The following is a 23,900-nucleotide window of genomic DNA, read 5'->3' as shown; positions in this document are numbered from 1 at the left end:
TTCGTTTTATGGTATTGAGTCGTACGTTAACGATAACAGTTTATGTTTCCGGATATATGATCCCTTCGTTTAAGCAAGTGCGCGCATTTAGATTTCACCATGAGTTTCCGGTCTTGTATTGCCAGTGTCCTGAATAGTGCAGCGGGTGTGTGTATGTAAGTGTTTGACAGTAGTCATGTTTTGTTTATGATCTAAAAATATGTTTTTATGTCTGTTCCTTTTTCTGTCTCTCTTTTCTTTTTCCAACTGTTGCATGGGGGATTTAAAATTAACTTTTGAGGCTTCTATTTTCGATATAACATGAGTATCACTGTGCTATCGGCGAACTGTCAGGGCTTGGGGGATAAAATTAAAAGAAAAGACGTATTCTCCTATTTAAGAGATAAACGGTACAGTATTTACTGTCTCCAAGACACCCATTTCTCGTTTGACCAGGAAAATATTATAAGAAATGAATGGGGATATCAATGTTATTTTAGTTCTTTTAAATCCAATTCACGTGGGGTGGCAATCCTTTTAAACAATAATTTCGAGGCCAAGGTATATAGAGAAAAGTGCGATTTACAGGGTAATTTTCTTGCGCTTGATATTGATATTGATGGGTCTAGGACAACTCTTATTTCCGTATATGGTCCAAATCAGGATACCCCAGATTTTTACAATCAAGTAACTGAAATAGTGGATAGTTTTGGAAATGAGAACATTATTATATGTGGGGATTTTAACTTAGTTTTAAAACCATCATTAGATTATGATAATAACTATAGATTTGTAAATAATAGTACTGCGAGGGAAAAGGTATTGGAAATTATTGAAAATACTAATCTAATTGACATTTATAGGGAACACCACCCTGATACTAGGCGCTATACTTGGAGGCGTGCTAATCCATTAAAGCAGGCCAGACTAGATTTTTTTCTTGTCTCCGAATCTCTCTTGTCAAGTGTAAATAAGTCATCAATAGAACCAGGTTATAGGTCTGATCACTCTACCCCTCTATTAACTATAACTTTTAACAAATTTAAGAAAGGGAAAGGTATTTGGAAATTTAACAACTCTTTATTATATGAATCAGACTATCTTGATTTGGTAAAAAAATGTATTGACAGTATTAAATTACAATATTGTCTACCTGTTTATAACCCTGATTCTCTAAATCTTATTCCTGATTGTGATATTCAATTTCTCATAAATGATCAACTTTTTTTAGAAACTTTATTAATGGAAATAAGGGGTAAATCTATTTCATATTCTTCTTACAGGAAAAAGCAGTTAAATCTCAGAGAGGAAAATATTAAGAAATTCATAGCAATTACTGAGGCTGAAACAAATCCTGATCATACACAATTAGATGAGAAAAGAAAAGAATTAGAGTCTATTCGTTTGAAAAAGGTTAGAGGTAGTATCATTAGATCTAGGGCAAAATGGATAGAGGAGGGAGAAAAACCTACTTCTTACTTTTTTAATCTTGAAAACAGAAATTATACTTCCAAAATTATTCCAAAAATACAGACAGAACATGATCATTTTATAACGAAACAAGAAGACATTTTATCAGAGGTACAGTCATTTTATGAAAATTTATATAGATATAGGAAAGTGGAAAATATAGATTTAGAAGCACATCTCCAAAATTGTAACATGTCAAGGTTAAGTAATCATGATTCTGACAGTCTAGAGGGTATTATAACATTTGATGAAGCTGGGAAAACACTGAAAGAGATGAAAAATAATAAAAGTCCAGGGTCTGATGGTTTCACATCTGAGTTTTTTAAAGTATTTTGGAAGTATTTAGGTCATTTTGTTGTTCGATCATTAAATTATGGGTTTTCAGTCAGTCAATGTTCAGTAACTCAAAGACATGGTATAATTACTTGTATTCCCAAGGGAGATAAACCTCGACATTTTTTAAAAAATTGGAGACCCATCACACTGTTAAATATAACTTATAAAATAGCTTCTGGGGTAATCTCACATCGTATAAGAGCAGTTTTGGGTAAAATTATTAATGAGGATCAGACAGGGTTTTTATCAGGTAGATATATAGGGGAAAATATTCGTACGGTCTATGATGTAATGCAGTATGCAGAGGAACACAACATACCAGGAATGTTATTGATGGTAGATTTCGAAAAAGCTTTTGATTCGGTTTCATGGGCGTTCATAGATAAGGTTCTAGGCTATTTTAACTTTGGGAAAGATATAAGAAAATGGATAAATACTCTTCATAATAATGCAAGTGCATCTATAAATCAAGGTGGAAACATATCAAAACATATTAAGATTCAACGTGGATGTCGACAAGGCGATCCAATTGCACCATACATTTTTATTCTCTGTGCCGAAGTTTTAGCTGCAAAAATTAAAAATAATAATCTCATAAAGGGAATTAATATTGAAAATTCTCCTATTCTAAATGTACAGTATGCAGATGATACAGGTTTGATATTGGATGGATCTAAAGAGTCGCTGAGAGAATCTATTTTTGAACTAACTACTTATGCTAAGATATCTGGTCTAAGAATTAATTCTAATAAATCTCAGGTGATATGGATAGGAAGTAGGAAATATAGTGAAGAAACATTTTTGCCTGAAGTAAATCTGTTGTGGGGACAACATAATTTCACTTTCTTAGGGATAGAATTTTCTGTTGATCTGGATAAAATTCCTAAAATGAATTTTGACAAAAAAATTGTAAAACTTAAATCTGTTATTAACTTATGGAAAAGAAGGAATTTGACACCATTAGGTAAGATTAATATTATTAAATCTCTGTTGATTTCACAACTTAACTATTTGTTCATTACTTTGCCAAACCCTTCAGAAAAGATGATTGCCCAGTTAAATTCTCTGATTCTGGATTTTTTATGGAATAGTAAATGTCATAAAATAAAAAAAGATGTTGTTATTCAAGACTATATTGATGGGGGTTTAAAGATGATTGATGTTCATTCTTTTATTGACTCTCTAAAGTTAGGTTGGGTAAGAAGATTATTTCACTCATCTGGTAAGTGGAAATTAATTTTAAATACATATGTTAATTTTAGAAAACTATGTAACTGTGGAAAGGAATATATTGATTTGTGTAGATCCAATTGTAAAAACTTTTTTTGGAGGGATGTGTTTAAATCATTAAATAGGCTTAATAATTCAGATTCTATTAGGCTTCCAAAACCAGACTCAATTTTAAAATCACCCATCTGGTATAATAATGATATCAAGGTAAACAATAAGTATGTTTTTTATCAAAACTGGTTTGATGTGGGCATATTAACAATAAATGATTTAATTAAAGATTCAGATGATTTAGCTTTTCTTTCTTTTGAAGAGTTCAGACATAATTTTCGAACTATAAACACAAATTTTCTCCAATACCATGGACTAGTTTCAGCTATCAAGCGCTTTTTGAAAAAATTTGATTACCTGATTCAAAGACCTCAACAGCCTTTTATACCTTTTCTATTTGACATATTTTTTAAGAGTGAAAAGGGTTCAAAAGATTTTTACAAATGCCTTATTGCGTCAATATCCATACCTACTGGAACAAGAAAATGGAACCAAGAATTCATTATTGATCAAAATAAATGGGCCAAAATATTCAAACTTCCTTTTATAGTTACCAAAAGTTCTAAATTACAGTGGTTCCAAGTGAGAATTATACACCATATTTTGGTAACAAACACGTTCCTTTTTAAAATAAACTTAAGTCCTAGTATTTTATGTAACTTATGTTGTATGGAGCGTGAAACAATAGTGCATTGCTTATGGGAATGTCAAGAGGTTCAGTCACTATTACAGAGATTTGAAGCACTACTTGATATACTTTTAATTCCGTTTGCTTACAATAAAGAATCCTTCCTGTTTGGTATAGTATCACAGTACTGCAGTAATGTTGATAACGAAATTTTAATTCTTATCAAGCATTATATTTATAAAACTAGATGTCTCAGCAACTCTTTAAATCTTAATGCACTTATTAATGTCATCAAAGATCATTTTTCTATTCAACAATACATTAATTACAGTAAAATTGAGAAAATTAAAAGGCAATTTGAACTCAATTGGAAGAAATGGAAACCTGTTCTAGATTTATAGTCATCTGAAAAAGATAGTTCCTCTTTGCATATATAGCTTTAGGTCCCCAAAGACTGACATCGCCTGTTCTAGCTCCTTTCCATTACTTTTTATTTTTACCATTTAAAGAAATTTTCTCCCATGCTTCAGTCATGTTTATTTTTGTCTGTCTTTGTGTGTGTGCGTTCTATGTGTGATGGTGTGTCCGGTTATGCGTCTGTCTGTGCGTGTGTCTGTTTTGTCTTGTGTGATGGTGCGTCTATGTGTGTGTCTGTCGGTGTCGAAGTGTGTGTGTGTGTATGTCTGTGTAATGGTGCGTCTGTCTGTGTCTATCTGTCTGTCTTGTCTGTGTGATGGTATGTCTGTCTGCTTCCTTCTCACTCTGTATAAATTTAGGTTAGGTTATGTATGTATGTTAATTAATATGTAAATGATGTAAGTAGATGTGAGGCTTGTGGTTCAAGCTTAAAATAATCGTGATGAAGATGATGTTTTTTGTGTGATGATAAGGATGATGATGTTTTATTGTGATGAAAAAAATGATAATAATTTATGTATGGATAATGATATCATGATAGATGATGATGATGATTAAGTGTGATTCTTTTGATGATGATGATGATGATGAATGGATGAAGATGATGATGCTGATATGATGATGATGATGATGTTTGATTATGTATGATGATGATGATGATGGTGATGATGGTGGTGATGATGAACCGATGATGATGAGGAGTAAGATGATGATAAAGATGATGATGCTGATATGATGATGATGATGATGTTTGATTATGTATGATGATGATGATGAATCATGAGTATAGCTACTGTGGGTGTAAGAGTGAGAATGTGTGTGCATATATGTTTCAAATGTTTTGTATTTATGAAAAAAATCTTGAAAAATAAAAAATTCAAAAAAAAAATGAAAGATGTTATGTAATACTACCAACCTTTTTTGCATTGACCAGTTTGTTACAGGATTCACAGCGGTACTGGTTTCGTCCGTCCATAGATTCCATCTCACAGAAGGCGTTGTAGAGACCATTCTCTAGATCAGTATTACCAGCTACTGTCACAGTCAGGTCCAAAAAATCCTCCTGTGTCAAAAATTGTATCTAAATATTAACACAAAAATCCTCCTGTGTCAAAAATTGTATCTTAAGATTAACACGAAAATCCTCCTGTTTCAAAAATTGTATCTAAATATTAACACAAAAATCCTCCTGTGTCTAAAATTGTATCTAATGATTAACGCAAAAAAAAAACTCCTGTGTCAAAAATTGTAATTAATGTCATTAATAACACAATAAAGTTGTGTTACATGATGCAGTGTAAGAAGTATTTTTGTTTGATGTTCTGGAAATTAGCACCAAGTAAAACCTGTCACAGCTTAAAACATTATTACTGATAGACAAACCATACAATAATCCTCCATACCATCTCATCTTGTTTACTTGTTGACTATCAATGTACTTAAATGTTCACTTTTCCTTTAAAATTAACTAATATTTTCCCTATTAATTATGCCAACATGTGGTTGGAAGAATAAAGACAAAATTCAACTGTTCATAAAAATGATCATAAGTAATCATAATTTTTTCACAGCTGTGCTACATTATTGTAATCATTTCTCAAATCAACATGGAATCATCTGATTCCTACACAAAGGGATAAAACTATGTATCTTCTTTATTTACATTTTCCCAGAGTTAGGAACAATGAGAGAAGTTCCTGACTGACCATACTAAGACGATGGTCGTTGATGAAACTGGATGGATATTGCAGTCAGATGGTCTGGTGAGTCTTGACAACATATTGAGATTTATATAAATATTAATATTTTTGCAGAAGTTACCTATGACAGTAGAGGTACGAAACATTCCATAAGAGGAAAAGGACAAAAGTTGAATTTCCCTAAAACTAGAAGTTTTTCCTGTGACTTACCTCTCTCTCGCTAACCTTCCCACACACGGTACAGATAATCTGAAATAGAAAACACTTTTGTTAGAATTGAAAATTTCTTAAATGTAAGTGAACTTCTTCATTACTGTTGGAGGCTAATGACAGTTTGGTATGGAATATTACACTACCTGATTGACAACCATGCCGTGATAGAGTCGGCTGATGAGATCTGTACCACGAGTACCGACCAGGGAGTCTTCAATAGCACTAAACAGGATCCTGTTTAACTCCTGGACGTCATGCTGCTGAAGTTCCTTTAAAATTTAGGACAGTTAGGATTTAGGATGATATTGGGACAATGATTAACAAGACACATAGACAATATCAAGTCAATGCCAGAAGTTGAGGAGGGGGGGAGGGGGAGATTGTGGGGCACAGACAAAATAATCGCCTTAAAACTACTAATTTTTCAATAGATGTAAAATCTTGTATAAAAGGTTGGACACCATTAACATTAGGTTTCTAGTGATGTAATTAAATCCAGCATGAACATATTTTATATACTGTATCTATCATGTAATTAACCCTGGGGCCAACATTGTAGGACCATAGAATTAAGGCATTTATCAGAATTTTTACTGCACATCATGGATATGATTTCTAATTATCAAACATGGGCTTACTGCTGAGTATCAATGTTACTGTTTATTCTGGAAACTTTGGAGGTTTGAAAGGATCAGGTGTTGCAAACATTCTGTTTATATTTGGAAAAAATGTCACAAGACAAATGGTGACATTTTAAGAAATGTTTATCAAAATATAAAGTACTAAGCATACCTCGTTGTTTGTCCATCCAAAACTCTCAGTTAGATCAACAGTCGGAACACTTTGCTGGTCACTTAGCAACAGCCTGGCAAACAGCTTCTGTAGCTGTATGGGAATCACTCTTACCTGTGTGGACACAAAGGGTTGATCTTTAAACGTCCCTATATCCTTCATTATAGTATAGACATATGTATATTTTTATTGATATTCACATTCATCCAGTGTCACAAAAATTCAGTGGAATCAGATCAGAAATTGAATCTCAGATCTCCAACCTCTAGATGGAAAATATACTCCATTGAAACACTAACTGACTGGTAGTATTTATAGTGTCCTTACACAAGGTGTCACCTCCAGTCTTTATACAGGACTTCACTCCCAAATACAATATAAAATCCCTGGTTTGGGTTATAAAGATACATATTGCCAAATATATTATTATTAGATAGATAATCTTTATTTCCCCATTTCCATGAGATCACAAACAAATAGATGTGGTGCAGTGCAGAAAATTACATAGGTGATATATTACTGATATCAATATTTAAAGATACTAATTAAGTTAACTGAACAGTTCATTGTTGCTCTTACAAATTTGTCAATATGTTACTCTCATGGCCATCAAGCCCAGTGTCACTATGTTACATTTATCTACAAATCTAAACAATTTCTTTCTAATATTCTTTCAGATTATCAGTAACACAAACCTTACTCCCTGGTACATCCTTCTCCTCAAGTCTCCCAAGATCGTCATCGCCAAGATCAAATAAAGCTTCTAAAAACAAAGAAAAAAACAATTAATAACGTATCTATATGCCATACCTTTCATACTTAACATTTAGAAAGAACTAGAGCGATCAGTGAAAACATTTGTTCGGGCAGTTAAAAATCAAAGGGAATTTGCACAAACTTCAAACCTGAGGTCCAGATATGGCATATACCAGGTAATTAAATAAGTTGGCAGTTTCCATTAGAAATGATAGGTACTTTGGAAGTTTTTCACATTTGATCAGGTAATTTAAACCTGGACCTGTTGGTCTTGGCAACTAAGGTAGACTAACCCTAGTAAACAAGAGCCAATCAGATGTGACCAATAGAACCTCCATCTAGGTAATGGGCAATGTTACCTGTACACCTGTACCCAACTCTTTTACCTATACACATGTACCTAACTCTTTTACCTGTAAACATGTACCCAACTCTTTTATCTGTACACCTGTACCCAACTCTTTTACCTGTACACCTGTATCCAGATCTTTTACCTGTACACCTGGACCCAACTCTTTTACCTGTACACATGTACCCAACTCTTTTACCTGTACACATGTACCCAACTCGTTTATCTGTACACCTGTACCCAACTCTTTTACCTGTAACCAACTCTTTTACCTGGACCCCACTCTTTTACCTGTACACCTGTACCAACTCTTTTATCTGTACACCTGGACCCAACTCTTTTACCTGTACACCTGTATCCAGATCTTTTACCTGTACACATGTACCCAACTCTTTTACCTGTACACCAGCTGTAGTCTGGCAGTCTTACATGTGAGGCTATCTGTTTCAGTATCTGTCGATAATATTCATCTGATTTTGACTTATGTCATAAAATTAACTTTGAATTTTAAATGAGTACAAAATTGTGCTTTTATTGTCTGCTATTTTATATGACAGTACATACAAAATTACATTTCAGCAAATAATGTTAACCAATTTAAAAACGAATAGACAAACACCAGAAAAAACAAGAACTTTTATTAAATGACTGACCTGCAATCATATATTGTCATAATCTTTATAATTTGCATAATAATACTAAGTATGTATTTTGTTTAGCCTGGTATGACATTATGTATACCAGAACCAGAAATAAACTTGTCTTGTTTAAATGTAACTAGACTATATATACACGTGTATATTTTTGTTATGTCTGCGGAAATGTTGTTTAAATTTTAGTACTCATAATAAAGGTAATATGGTGTTTTGACATTTTGCAAAGATTTCAGGTATTATTTATCAGTTTGCAGGAAAACATGATTTACCTCTGAACTCGGGTGTAAGAAAAAGCGTTTGTAGGAGAGAGTTGAGATAACAGGTAGCTCCTTGATTCCGGATTCCTGCCAGTCCGCACTGTACACGAGGACGGGGAGGACAGGGAACAGTTGATTCACTGTTTACCTCTTTTGGTTCCGATCCACGACCAGCGTGTTCATCTTCTCCAAATAACCCAGCCAACATCTTAAATGTGATAACTTACTAGGCCTACCTCAAAAATAACAAAATTGCCACTAACTTAAGAGCGAATAACTTCTCGTTGCTGGAATGACATTTGTCGATACTAAAATGACATCATAATTTAGCACAGAAAGATTTGTTTACAAAGATGAAATACCCGTTAAATTACACAAAATGAGTAAAATCTAACTCTTTCGCATGTGCATTGCACAAACTAACCAACAACTAATACAAAACTTCCGGTATAAATAACAAAAGTCCCGCAGTAAATATTCTAACATAATAATCGGATATTCAGATGAGATTCAAAATATCCGGACGCGTGGAGTGAAATACAGTAGATTTATGAACACTTGAATTTTAATCACATTACAGTACCTAATTTTTCTTATTTTCAGCCTGAAAACTTTGGACCTGTGGAATGGCGATAGTTAATTTCTTGACAAAGTAATAGATATAAGCAGTGACAAAATGATGTGCTAGGCGAAAAGACGATAATTTAAATAATCTTCATTATTTCATCCTGTATAGTGAGATGCTTTAATCTTCGTGTTTTTTCTGCTGTGTTAAATGAGGGAGATTATGAGTAGTTATCTCGCTCCGGTACGTGGTCTATCGTTAATCACACCATGTATTACGAAATAAAAATAATTTTCATTTCCGCAAACATCCGTCTCCGATATATGCTTTGTGTATTATGATTTTATTCCTTAAAATAATAGTATTTCATTTTTATAACTCAACAATATATGTATACTTTTTTTTAAATATAAAGTTGATTTTCATCATATAATTCTGCTATAATTTTAAGATAAAATGAATTTCACAATGTATATTTGTCATCGGTCACTCGCACCGGAAACGGTCTTGACAGGGAAAGAAGGCATGTGTTTTGGCGCTACCGTCATCCATTGAGAAATTCTGTTGAATATTGACTTAGATTTGACTACACAAGGTTAGTATAAATAGATGATTTTATAATACAAGTATTTTTGAACGTAATCAAACCAATTTTATCTCTTGATTGTTCGACATGTGGCTAAATTTGTGATATCGTTTTGTTCACGTGTGTCGCCATGCACAGACATCTTCCTTTTGCGTGTTTTCGCCGGCAGCTGTGCTATTTCGAGAACCTCATAAAGTCTATCTGGATGTGATCGGACTGAATTAACTCTAAATAAGGTCAAAAGTCTTCATGATTATAAGTTTTTAATTGATCATGTTATCATTGTTTTTCCATATTCAGTTGTATCCGGTGAAAAAAAGATTCTGACATCATCACGCAAATCGCGATCGCCATTTTATTTTGTCATCGGGCCTAAAGTAGGGCAGGCTATACAATGGATAGGTGTAGTTTAAAAATTGTTATTTATTCATGGCTAACGTACAGTGTTGTTACGGGGGAACAAACTTTTCTTTTAATAAGTCTTTTTATAAAAATTGATAAAAAAAATTGTTAACATTTTAAGTAAAAATTCTATTCGGTAACATGAAAATAACATTTTTAAAATCCAATTATAAAACATTTGATCATATTTTAATGAAAGCTTTAAACTACCTCTTTTATTTATTATTATTCATTCTATGTTTCGATAGAATTTTGTCTAAATTTGGGATCTTTTCTCTTCTTTCTTAACAACTTTCTTCTTCCTAATGTCTCCCTTGAGAATGTCTCACTTTTGGCCTTTAGTTGAGCGTTCACCGCTGTGAGGAAGGCTTTCGGTTCTGTCCCCTGGCCGAGACATACCAGAGTCTTTAAAAATGGTAGTTGCTGCTCCTGCTTAGCGCTCACCATATTAGGAGTGGGACGACTGGTTCGCCCGTTGTCAGTATAATGTGACTGGGTGGGGTGTCCTGTTGGGTGTCTTCAGCAGTATGCTTCAGTGAGGTAGCACTATAAATAGGCAAAAGTGTCACCCTATCACAAGGAGTCATAACACAAACATACCGCAGCCTCCCACAACAGACATACACACTTACCACACGCATGCATATGGCACGTACGGGAGGCCATCCTTAAATGACCTTAGCTGTTGATAGGACGTTAAACAAATAAAACCAAACCTAAAAGCTTAACACCTTTCTTAGAAAAATTAGACAGAAAAGTCTTCCCCTCAACAAATATCGCAAAGTATTTTGTTTTACAGAATAAACATGCCTTCAGACGCCAAAAAGAAGAGAGATCAAAAGAAGAAAGAGGCTGCAAAACGAGGAAAGAAGAAGCCAACAGAAAATGGGGTTGAAAATGGAGAAGATGGAGAAAACGAACCACAAACAAACGGAGTCCAGACAAATGGTGCAACAAGTAGGGGACTTTATTAAAAACATACATTATGACAGTTATATTTTATAATGTTCTCAAACAGGGTTTACATATTCTTTTCATGAATAACTGATAATGCATGCACACTTGCACACAATTATTAATTTGGTGTGTGTGTGAATTAATAAGTGAAGCTTCTAAATAGGATGTATACACATGGCTGTCGTCAAAAGTCATAAGTGGATTCTATTACGGGGCTTTTCCCTACTGGTTGGGGATGTGGCCTTTTTGTCTTATTTTGTAAGAAAACCAGGAAATATTTGTTCAGGAATAAACTGAATTTATGAGAATTTAGCTAAAAGATGAAATAATTTCAATTGGGAATGTGGCCCCCTTAATGGCCCTCAGAAAAATCCTGGTAGTAAAATGTAACTTTCTTAATTTCAACCCAGGTTCAGTGAAAGTATTTCAGCAAACTTTTAACTTTTGTTAATTTTTGATAATTTTTCATTTAATGCCAACAAGGGTATTAACTATGTACTGATAAAAGTCTGTTTAGTGTCCAGATCATCAGACATTGGTTCTAAACTTTTAAAGTATGATTAAAGTAAATAATTTAATAAGTGGATGTTTACTCAAATTTTCATAATTTGGATTTTGATGATATTAAATAATTCAATTTATATGTTCAACAGTGCCAGGTTAATGCCACCTTTTCATAAATCAATAATCAAAAAGTACTGTGAGTGTCCAAGACAAAATGATTTAATATCTTCAGACATAAATGGAGTAAAACATCAGACTGAACGTGATTGCTCGGTAAATGCAAAAATTGAATACAGTCAGAATGCTGTTTTCCTTGTATCATAGTTTTGTTCCCTTGATAAATACTTTCTTCATTTTTCTAAGATATCATTTCTGAGGGGATGGAATATGATTGAGGCGGGAGAGTGTTTTGTCACAAATAATTATTAATTTGGTGTGTGTGTGAATTAATAAGTGAAGCTTCTAAATAGGATGTATACACATGGCTGTCGTCAAAACAATTGAACGGGGATATTATCAAATCTATCCTTTCACCCAGATTTTGGGCGGAAACAGAGCATCAAAGAAATAGTGTTTGGGACATAAGAGAATCCAGTCAGGTCAGCAATGTCAGATGAATAAATGGCTGACTAGTAGCCTCTTACGTCGTAGCAGCACAGTAATAGCTGACATTAGTAACGTATTTTCATGCTTATATACATCTCAAAGTTTAAATCCTTATTCCGGTTGACACTTTATTAATTACAATAACAATGAGTGTCCTACTTTTAAGATGGTGTTCATGAGGTAACAAAAGAGATGATGGATATGGATTTAAAAGCCAAACACAGATCCGTGACGGGAGTGTTAGCTTCTCACCCTGACAGTCGTGATGTCCATATACACAACTTATCCCTCACCTTCCATGGAGCCGAACTTATTGTTGACACACGCTTAGAACTTAACGTTGGACGGCGATATGGATTGATTGGCCTAAATGGATGTGGTAAGTTATTTAAAGATTTCCATAATAATTCCTATGAACGTGTTAATTATATCCTGAGACTATCGAATGATATATTATACTGAGTGATATAGAGGTTAAACTGTTTATAACTTATGATGCCATTTTATACAGGAAAATCTTCCTTGTTGTTTGCACTGGAGTGTCGAGAAGTACCCGTACCTGATCATGTGGACATTTTCCATCTGAGTCGTGAGATGCCGCCCAGTGAAAAGACAGCCCTTCAGTGTGTGATTGAGGTAGACAAAGAACGTTTGGCTCTGGAACATGAGGCAGAGACCCTAGCCAGTGTAGACACAGAAGGTATATTATAACAGCCCTGTTGGGGGGGGGGGGGGGGGGGGTAGTTCTGGGTCATGCATCAGTGCTTTTCCTGTCTATACATTTGAGACAAAATTTAGGCACAGAAGTTATATGACACAGCCAATATGATATTTATTAAAGACTAATGACCAATGTGAAGCATACTAGCACTGTGTTATGTAGTGTCCGAGATGGTCTCTTGAGGAGGTGTACAACCAATGGTGCATCACTGAATCCATCAGCTCCTGGCTCGTAATAACATACCATCCCATAATCTTTATATATCATAATTTTATATCTTTAGAGGCCCACGAACGGTTGATGGATGTGTACGACCGTTTGGAGGAAATGGATGCTGACAAAGCTGAGACTCGCGCTGGTTATCTGCTCCATGGTCTTGGATTTACAAAAGAGATGCAATATACTAAAGTGAAGAATTTCTCGGGAGGATGGCGGATGAGGATAGCTCTGGCCAGGGCTCTATATATTAAACCCTCTCTGCTCCTACTCGACGAACCAACAAATCATCTCGATCTCCAGGCCTGTGTCTGGCTAGAAGAAGAACTTCAACAGTGAGTTTCATAGTTATCCGATCAGTATCATAGAAAACTACTGTTTCTGCAAAAATTTTAAAAGACACAAAGACTTAATAAATCACTTTTAGTGAAAAATTTCATGTCAGTCCAATTTTCAAAATTTTAATAAATGTTCCCTAAACGAACCCTAGAATCCAGGTGTAGGATTGATGTTTTACAGGAATAGTTCTGTAGTGTTAAAACATGTCCAAACAATAACATTGATTAGTAATATACGCTATAAGTTAATGTTCTGATTGATGATTCTATCTCTCGTTCTGATAAATTGATTATGATTTTGTTTGATCAATCACCGACTGATTATTAATTTTAAAAAATCAAAATTATTAACTGCAGACATGAAAGGTGATAGAATTATCAGAGCAATTTTATTAATAACTTTCAAAATAAACTGCATTAGAAAATTTCTGAAGATACCTAGTTATCTTAACAAATATCCACCATATGTTGTCCATTTTAGTTAATGCTTAAGTAGATGTTCTACTTCCATTAATGATTGATTATAAATTAACAACCACTTTTCTAGTAGATGTACCCCTTCCGTAAATGATTGATTATAAATTAACAATGATTATAAATTAACAACCACTTTTCTAGTAGATGTTCCCCTTCCATAAATGACTGATTATAAATTAACAACCACTTTTCTAGTAGATGTTCCCCTCCGTAAATGATTGATTATAAATTAACAATGATTATAAATTAACAACCACTTTTCTAGTAGATGTACCCCTTCCGTAAATGATTGATTATAAATTAACAATGATTATAAATTAACAACCACTTTTCTAGTAGATGTTCCCCCTCCGTAAATGATTGATCATAAATTAACAACCACTTTTCTAGTAGATGTTCCCCTTCCATTAATGATTGATCATAAATTAATAACCACTTTTCTAGTAGATGTTCCCCTTCCGTAAATGACTGATTATAAATAAACAACCACTTTTCTAGTAGATGTTCCCCTTCCATAAATGACTGATTATAAATAAACATCCACTTTTCTAGTAGATGTTCCCCTTCCATAAATGACTGATTATAAATAAACATCCACTTTTCTAGTAGATGTTCCCCTCGTAAATGATTGATCATAGATTAACAACCTTTTGTTTTCAGATACAAAAGAATTTTAATGGTGATATCCCACTCTCAGGATTTCATGAACGGTGTTTGTAACAACATCATACACTTCCACCAACAGAAACTCAAGTACTATGGAGTAAGTATTGATACAGTGATACAAATCTCAGGTATTCCATGTTTTTCTCACCTGAAACTTGCTTTAAGACTTTCAAAAATCTCAACACAAGGGTTCAAATTTCTCTGATATAGTTTACCCTCAGAGCATGAATTTTTTTCCACTCAGTCAATCAATAATAATACATGTTGTAAATAATGGCTGTTAGCATTTCAGTTGTTTCCTTCTCTGTTTTGGCTATTCTCTCCTTTTGACATTTTCTGAATTGTCATTCGATCCTGTCAACCCTTTGTGATTTGGATGACCTCTGAAAAAAGTTCAACAGGAAACTTATGACCTTTACCAATTTGCATATTCTCTCCAGTCAAATGATGGTTGTTTTCTAGTTTCTTAATGTAATTTTATTGTTTTCTATACATATTGTGATGTCATTAACTCACCTTTAATGACCTTATTGTGTTTATAAATGATATCAAACCTGCCTGGGGCTCTATATCATCCCTCAGAGGCGAAAAGTTTAAAAAAAAAAAAAGTCATTTATCTATGAACTGATTGAAAGAAAGAAGCATGTTAAATATAATTTGATGTTGAGGTAGAGTTTTGTTAATTTTCTGTTTCATTTCTAATGTTCTGATTATGTTTTTAATAGGGTAACTACGACACCTACGTCCAGACAAGGTTTGAGTTGGAGGAAAATCAACAGAAACGATATAAATGGGAACAGGATCAGATATCTCATATGAAGGTCAGTCTTTGGGTGCAGTGAATCAGCCATAGAATATTTCATTTTTACAGTATTTAGACATAGTTGTAAAGAATTTATTTAACTTCAAAGAATTCTTGTCTTTGAAGTGAAAAAGTATGATACAGATAAAGACAAATTGTTGCGTGTAATGGATTTTTTTTTTAGACCATTTTATTCTCTAATTGTCCATGGATCGTCAAAAAATAATTAATAATGAAAAAATTAAAAAATAGACACCAGGAACAATGATGACATAAAAGGCCGAGGTAGAGTGTCTCGCTCCCTGGCTCTGTCAGGTTGTAGCACAGACACGGTGCTCGAAACTCGGAAGCGATTAAAATGTATTCTCTGAGTTCCTGGAATGTTTTTTTTTAAACAGAATATGGTTCTTTTGTATACAATTTCAATGAAATCCAGTGTAATTGTGATTCTATACATAGATGTATCTTTTATATGGAATAGCCCTGAAATCTAAACAGGAACTATGATGACATAAAAGGCCGAGGTAGAGTGTCTCGCTCCCTGGCTTTGTCAGGTTGTAGCACTGACACGGTGCTCGAAACTCGGAAGCGATTAAAATGTATTCTCTGAGTTCTTGTTGTGAATAAAAAGTTTAATTGTGATGCTAAGAGGCTTACATTTTGGCATTTTGTGGTAGAGTAAATAGGATATGGCATGAACTTTCTGTAAGCTGGGATGCAGGATTATTTCAGTATTCCTAGTAAAAACATTCTCTTGTCATCATAGATCAGGGTAAATGATGGAAAACTTCGTGTCTACTGATGTATAATTAATATTCTGGAATAAGAGAAAAAGTCTGTATGATAATTACCAGCTCCGGCAGCTAGTTTATCTGAAAGAATTTCATGTTTCCTTGGAGTAAATCATGAATTTTCAAAAGGACTATGATGAAACCTGCTTGGATTTACTACGTTTTCGAGGCTGAGTGTTAACTCGCGGTAAAACGCTGATGTTTGAAACTCTGGCATCATGCTCGATAGAAGAAGCGATTTGAGTCCTAATGAAATAAACCAATGTTTTTCTGATCTGATTTAAAGAGAAAAGTTATTTTCCAAATTGGAACAAGGTTGCTTTATACCTAATTCTGAACTTTAGCTCACTCAAATTTCAGCACATGGAACGTTAACTGATTTAGCCATGAGGGACAGGTGCTACCAAAGTATTAACCATAGAAATCAATGTACAGAATCGACAATTAGTGGGATCACTCTTTAGCGGAATAATCTGTGTGAAAATGATAAGAAATTATTAATTGTAAGATATAGACCAGATATAGATAAGACTATTGTATGTTCTGTGTGTATAAAACTTTGTTTTGCATTGTTGACAGAATTACATTGCAAGGTTTGGACATGGTAGTGCAAAACTGGCCAGGCAGGCCCAAAGTAAGGAGAAGACATTGAAGAAAATGGTGGATGGTGGTCTAACAGAGAGAGTTGGTGCAGACAAGGTAAGTAAAACAAACAATAGATGTATGGTCTTTGAAATTTTATATTGTTTAATTAACAATTAATGTAATTGTGTGATATTAATCAAGCTGATGAAAATAAGTTATATATATATGAAATATTTTGTTTGATTTAAAAGCCTGGCCCAAAGTTATTCATATGTGAGATGTAGACTTGTCAAATTGTCTGAGCAAATTGACACGCAGAAGCATACGAGTAAGATTTTTTAATCATATGAGATTTGTTGGACAAATATAATCTGTTATCTGTGGGATCAATCATACATTACACATACTTGTAATAGATTTGTCTACATATTTGTCAAAATTCTATTAACTTATCATATGAGCTATTTTATATTTTCAAAATTCTTAGTTGCAAATTAAATTAATGACAACCCTGGTAGGTCATATGTCTGAAAGAAAATTGACATTATGTCATTTAGAACCAAATATCACTTTTAGAAAACCCAGCCAGACAGAATCAGATCAGACAGTTAAATAATTCTGTGCTGCGTGCCTGTCAGGCAGGTTTCACAAGGACTGGGGACTCCAAGTATACTGAAATAGAAAAAAAAAAAACAATGAGCTGAAACTAAAGAAGGCAGACACTGGACTTGGAAGATAAAACATTGTATGGTTTTATTTTACAGACAATGGCATTCTACTTCCCAAGCTGTGGTAAGATTCCGCCACCAATCATTATGGTACAACATGTCAGCTTCAAATACGCAGATGACAAGGTGAGTTTGCAGCAAAATCCTGATCACTTAGAGCAGGGGAACATTTCTAAAAAGTCGTAAAATGGGGGGGGGGGGGGGGGGGTTAGGGAGGGTAATACTGTTATCTCAAGTTTAATACATTAAAATTGATTTCTCTCTAATATACAGTAGTTTGGGGGGAGTTAGGGAGGGTAATACTGTTAAATCAAGTTTGATACACTAAAACTGATTTCTCTCTAGTATATGTAGTTTGTCATTAATGCAGGTTTACCGATTTTAATGAGAGCATTAGATATTACCAAGAAAATGTTAAATTTTCAGCCGGAAATCTACAAAAACCTCGACTTTGGGATTGATCTGGATACACGGGTAGCTTTGGTCGGACCGAATGGAGCAGGAAAATCTACACTCCTCAAGTTGATCGCTGGCGAAGTAAGCCAATGCTTATTGCTTTGAAGTATTTAAGCTTGAAGTTTATATGATTACTGTCCATATAAATGTACAGTAAGACTTGTGATTATAATTTAAGTGGAAGTCATGTTTTTTATCACACAAGCATAAAATAACATATATATATACTGTTCAGACGGTATGCAGCTATGATAAATCAATATGATTCTCTTTATTCTTCTACTTCAATCTCCATCCTTTTTGTCAAAAAGTTTCGTTTAAATTCCTAACATGTTTTTTATGTGCTCCATGCTCATTTCTATGATGGGTCTTTCACAGTTAATACCAACAGACGGGCTCATTCGACGACACTCACATTTGAAGATAGGACGCTATCATCAGGTAAGATTATGCCTCCATCATCAATTATGTATAAAAAATATATCAAGGTATGTAATGTTAAAATGTTAACTTGTAATTTATCTAAAGCTACATTGAACCTTCTTTAGTGGGTGTTTAAATATGTAGCAGTTGGGTATCCATCACCGAGTGTAAAAAGCTGGATTGTTAAGTGGTCACATCTTTGGTCAGATGTGCTTTATTATAAGATTTTGGACACTGCCTTCTATTGATCACTGTTTCTGTCAATAGAATTGTCAACGTCCTTGCTCTGGTGGTTTGCTATTTGAATATTAAGTAACTATATGTATATTTAGGACCTAACTTGACTAGTATTATCTGTAGTGCCTTGTTGAAATATCAGATTATGTTAACAGTTTTACATTTACACTTATAAGAACTATTGAGTCTAGACTTTTCTGCTATAGACTGGATGATGATGATGCTACCCAGATTTTCTCTGTTTCGTACTTTCATAATATCAAATCAAGTGTTATAAATCCTTTGTAATCATCACCGGTAAAATCAGACAAAGATCTCTTGATTTCTGTTTTTCAGCACTTGCAAGAACAGCTAGACTTGGACATGTCTGCCCTGGACTGGATGTTGAAATGCTACCCTGATATCAAGGAGCGTGAGGAAATGAGAAAAATTATCGGTCGTTATGGTCTATCAGGGATGCAACAAGTATGTTCATATTGTGATGATTGTATTATTGAAATATATTCCAGTAAGATTTTGATTGTGACAAGGCCAGGGCGATTATAGTAAAATATTTATTGTGGTAAGGCCAGGGCTATTCCAGTAAAGTTTCTTTACAACAGGAACATGCCAGGATTGTCAAAGTAATTGAAACAGTGCCATATGATAAGCACCTACCATGCATACGATTTTGTCAGTAGTCCTCTGGTGGGGTAGATATTTTACTGGAATAACCCTCAAGCACTGTTACTGCTCCATGGCCTTCATTGTTACCAGTTCAGTAAAGTGCTAGTACCAGAATTTGATAATGGTGAAATTAGAGATTGCAATGCATTTCTGTTAGAGAGGTTCAAAGGGAAAATGATATTACCTTCCAACTTATGATTTTTGACCTGACTCTTTCATTTTTTGGGAGTCTCCTCTTGATCTGATTCTATCATTACACGAGAATCTCCTTGTGATAGGAACTAATGCTGGCTTTATGGTGCTACCTAACTCGCGTGTGATGCCAAACCTGGCATAATACTCTCATTGCCTCCCAAAAACACCTCCATTTAACACATACACTAACTCACTTAGCATACATTGTGGAAGCCGCCCTTCAATGACCATAGCAGTTGATAGGACCTTAACAAAATTAAACGTAAATATTTAAATTAAATGTAAATTATTTATTATTTTAGGTATGCCCCATCAGAAACCTGTCTGATGGACAGAGATGTCGCGTGATATTCGCGTGGCTTGCCTGGCAGAATCCTCATCTGTTGATGTTGGACGAACCTACTAACCATTTGGACATCGAGACCATCGATGCCTTGGCCGAGGCCATCAATGACTTTGATGGCGGACTCATGTTAGTTAGCCACGACTTCCGGCTGATATCACAGGTAAGAAATGTGATTGTCACAAAGCATTGTGGTACAGGTGATTGAAAAAAAATGACAGCTGATTTCAATTAATTAGCATGAAATGTCATATTAAATCCACCGGTTGAAATTACCACTAGACTTGGTGAAATGTGTTGTATTTCATTTGCCTGATAAAAGCCAAATACCTCGCTAAGTCATCTATTGGACTCCTGTTGAATTTAGTAGAAATGAAATACAGAATCTACATCTAATTAGATATAGATGGTAGATACAGTATATATGGTATAAATCTGCATCCATTTTAGTGGAAATTTATTTCTGGTTTCAGGTTGTTGAGGAAATATGGATATGCGAGAAACAGACGGTTACAAAATGGGACGGCGATATATTCTCTTACAAAACCAAGTTGACCCAAATCGTGAAGAAGGACAATGCAAAGCTTGCAAAATTACAACCGGCTCAGAGGTTGAAATGATGACGGCTGTTTTTAGGAACAGAATTTAGCACAAGTGTATCTACTCCATGGAAACATAAGAAATATGTTTGAAACTTTTGTTTCCATGTGTTTTAATTATTGGAGGACTTTGACAAGATCTCTGATGTGATAATACTGTGAACAATTGTTATAGCCATGTTGTTGATATGACAGATTTTTACCTGGCATTTGAAATCTATACTGGTACAAAGCCCTGATTGTCGGACTGGTTGGGTTTTACATACCAGGTACTTACATACTTTTAACTTAAATTGTCTCTCCTTTGTACAGGAAAACTTTCTTAAGACAAGCAGGCTTGATAAGTTTCTTCTCATCACGAAGTATATTAAAATCTGAATTTTACTTAACCTCATAAATTTGAAAACCTATCACGAATATTGCGTGTAACAAATTGTTTCCTCTGGTCATTTGAAACTCATTTTAAGCTTGTTTTACTGTATTAGATTCAGATCTGCTATAGTCTGAAGTTTCAAGTTGACACTAGCCTCAACAAGACTTCTGAAGGAGTGATATTTAAGTATATACCTCGGGTTTAAGCCAATGGATTGTAAAGCCATAGAAGTCGCCTCTTCACACATTGTTTTATTTTAACTGTACAGTATTTGTGTCGGTCTTTGCATGCAGTCATATATCACATGAATCACTCGAAACTTATTTAAATTATCTAGAAAAATAACACTCCGACTGCTGTCTGTTTCGTTTATATAAATCAAACTCTGCACTGTGGAATTAATTTAATATCCTTGTTGAACAAAGTCATTAACATTTGCTGCGATATGTAACAGTACAATTTAACACAGTCATCATTATTGTCTTTATTTATTTTTGTTGATAATTCACATTTGAGCATATTTTGTCATTTGAAAATTGAATGGGATCATCCCTGAAACTTAATCAATGCTGAATCAGTGTGGTGTATAATCATTACCAATCAAATCAGTTCTATGAGTATATTACACATCTATACAGATGAGTTGTCCGTCCTTCATGCTTTGAATAAATTTTATTTTTGGTTTGTGTGAGGATATACTGAAATACACTCAGTTTTGAAATGAAACAAAAAATATTTAATTTGGTTTTGTAATACATCGTTTCATTTGTGTTATTACTCATAAACCAAGTGCATTTATGAACAGCATCATGGGAATGGGAAGTTATACATTTTGTTTCATTGAATTTTAAGTTATTAGCCCACCATCATGAGATGATGACCTAATCAAATGGCTCTTTGTCCAGTATCTGGTCGCCAACCCATCCTTTAACAATACTTGTTACAGCCATTTCTCATGAAGAGAGGGATGTTATTCCCTTTTCTCGGATACATTACATAGGTTCCTCTTGTTTTCAAATGATTAAGAGGAAAAATAAAGAAAATATCCGTCTTACAGAGATCCAATACATGTCATTTGATTGTGGGCACCAAGGTCTTTCTGGGATCTCTTGTTAAAATGTATATTTGACATGGCTTACAGTGGCTTTGAGAACACACTTCATGATACTTTTTGTTGTATAATATATAATAAAGGTAAATTCAAAGTTAACATTACACTTCCTAATACCAGCACAGGTCATTAAGGAATCATTAAATTGTCATATTTATCCTAAAATAAGCCCCCTCCCCTCGTGTAAAAGATTTGTAGAACATGATTGGGAAGGACTTATTTGGAACCATTTCTAGCTTACTATTTAAAATCATTATTCTGCAAAATTGAAGTTCACTTATTTGTTGATAAATACAGTAATAATAATGGAGGTGAAGAAATGTATTCTGGATGTTTTTCGGTTGTGGGGCACATGTTAGCTTTAGTGCAATTGAGTGATAGATAACAGGGAAATAAAAAGCAGAACTCTTTGTAAATAAAGCATTGCTATGGCGACAGGTTTACATGGAAATACTTCAGGCCCTCATCACTGAACTCTGGTTGTACATCTCCTTGGATAATTGTCAATTGTGTCTGAATAATGGAACTGCACCATAAACTTGGAAAGTTTACAGTATTATTTTAATACTAATTACATTCTAATTTGGATTGTGTAATAGGAAGGAGTATTAAATGAAAAATGCCCTGCCCATGCCAGATGGCTCTATAGAAAGAATGCCCCCCCCCCCCCACCCCCCCACAGACTTATTTCCTGCCAGAAAATTTCTGCATGCTAGCTCAAGAGCTTCATCTGAGCTAAAATTTATCTGATATGCTTCTATAAGGATAAACATGACTTATCTACACAGGTGAGTTTTAACATTCTCGGTAGTCAATGTGTACATCATTGGGTCAGAGGGGATTCCTTTGCATTAACAAAGAGACCAAGTCGTTTTATTTATAAATTATTGTGTTCTAAAGTCATACAGGCAACGACAACCAAAAGTGGTGAAAATTTTTTACTTTAAGATCTGTCAGGTTTACATTTCTACTTTTTCTTGGCAGTTTGATGAAGACCGCAACAGACTGATCAATGATCAGAAATGAAATTTAATAATTTGTAATAAAATGTTTGTATTTATTATCGGAACAAGCAATGCTGTTTTTGATGTTTTATTGTTGGCAATGAAAATATCTTGTAAAATAAATTGATAGAAGAAAAGGAAATTGTGTCTTAAGTCTTCTTTGAGAATATCTTCATGTGCTTTTCTATTTAAATGCCTGGCCTTTTTATGGTCGTTCATTCACGTCCAGTAGTAGTATTCTTTTTATACCCCCGCAACGATGTTTGGGGGGTATACTGTAATCAGGTCGTCTGTCCGTTTGTCTGGACAACTCCTCCTAAACCGAATGGCCAATTTCAATGAAACTTCACACAAATATAGAGGACCATGTGTAGATGTGCATCCGCTTTCTTTTCCTCAAAATCATGGTTGCTATGGCAACTGGTCACTATAAACAGGTTTTCTGATAAGAACCATAACTTAAGTTTGTCCGGACAACTCCTCCTAAACCGAAGGGCCGATTTCAATGAAACTTCACACAAATATAGAGAACCATGTGTAGATGTGAAAGCTACTTTCTTTTCTCAAAATTATGGTTGCTATGGCAACTGGTCACTATATTACTGGGTTATCTTAGTTAGCCTCGAATTAACAGTTTCAATTCACCATTGACTCGTGCAGATTGCGGGGGTATTAGTCAGTCATCCTGTCGACAGTTCTAGTTGGGATTTTGTTA

At 34.2% G+C, this 23,900-nt stretch overlaps 2 protein-coding genes across 2 annotated transcripts in view; one reads left to right on the top strand and one right to left on the bottom strand.

Moving 5' to 3' along the window:
* Positions 1–9,270, bottom strand: part of LOC117343457 (ubiquitin carboxyl-terminal hydrolase 40-like) — a 49,789-nt gene extending 40,519 nt beyond the window's left edge. Inside the window, exons 1-6 of the mRNA XM_033905813.1 lie at positions 8,847–9,270; positions 7,512–7,579; positions 6,817–6,930; positions 6,168–6,293; positions 6,022–6,060; positions 5,028–5,174 (exon numbers count right to left, since the gene is read on the bottom strand). Of these exons, the coding sequence (XP_033761704.1) occupies positions 5,028–5,174; positions 6,022–6,060; positions 6,168–6,293; positions 6,817–6,930; positions 7,512–7,579; positions 8,847–9,042 (690 nt within the window). The 5' untranslated portion in view covers positions 9,043–9,270. The remainder of the gene's footprint in view (positions 1–5,027; positions 5,175–6,021; positions 6,061–6,167; positions 6,294–6,816; positions 6,931–7,511; positions 7,580–8,846) is intronic.
* Positions 9,271–9,887: 617 nt separating this feature from the next.
* LOC117343488 (ATP-binding cassette sub-family F member 2-like) lies at positions 9,888–22,847 on the top strand. The gene is made up of 14 exons (XM_033905857.1): positions 9,888–9,994; positions 11,187–11,344; positions 12,621–12,833; positions 12,966–13,154; positions 13,459–13,726; positions 14,867–14,969; positions 15,598–15,693; positions 17,045–17,164; positions 17,815–17,904; positions 18,205–18,315; positions 18,613–18,675; positions 19,231–19,359; positions 20,058–20,261; positions 20,572–22,847. The coding sequence occupies exons 2-14, from the start codon at positions 11,194–11,196 to the stop codon at positions 20,716–20,718; spliced, it is 1,884 nt and encodes a 627-aa protein (XP_033761748.1). The 5' UTR covers positions 9,888–9,994; positions 11,187–11,193; the 3' UTR covers positions 20,719–22,847.
* The last annotated feature ends 1,053 nt before the right edge of the window (positions 22,848–23,900 follow it).

Source organism: Pecten maximus, chromosome 15 (genome assembly GCF_902652985.1).
Source record: "Pecten maximus chromosome 15, xPecMax1.1, whole genome shotgun sequence".
Taxonomy (NCBI): domain Eukaryota; kingdom Metazoa; phylum Mollusca; class Bivalvia; order Pectinida; family Pectinidae; genus Pecten; species Pecten maximus.
Note: the sequence above shows the minus strand (reverse complement) of the source record. Positions and strands in the feature narration are given on the sequence as shown.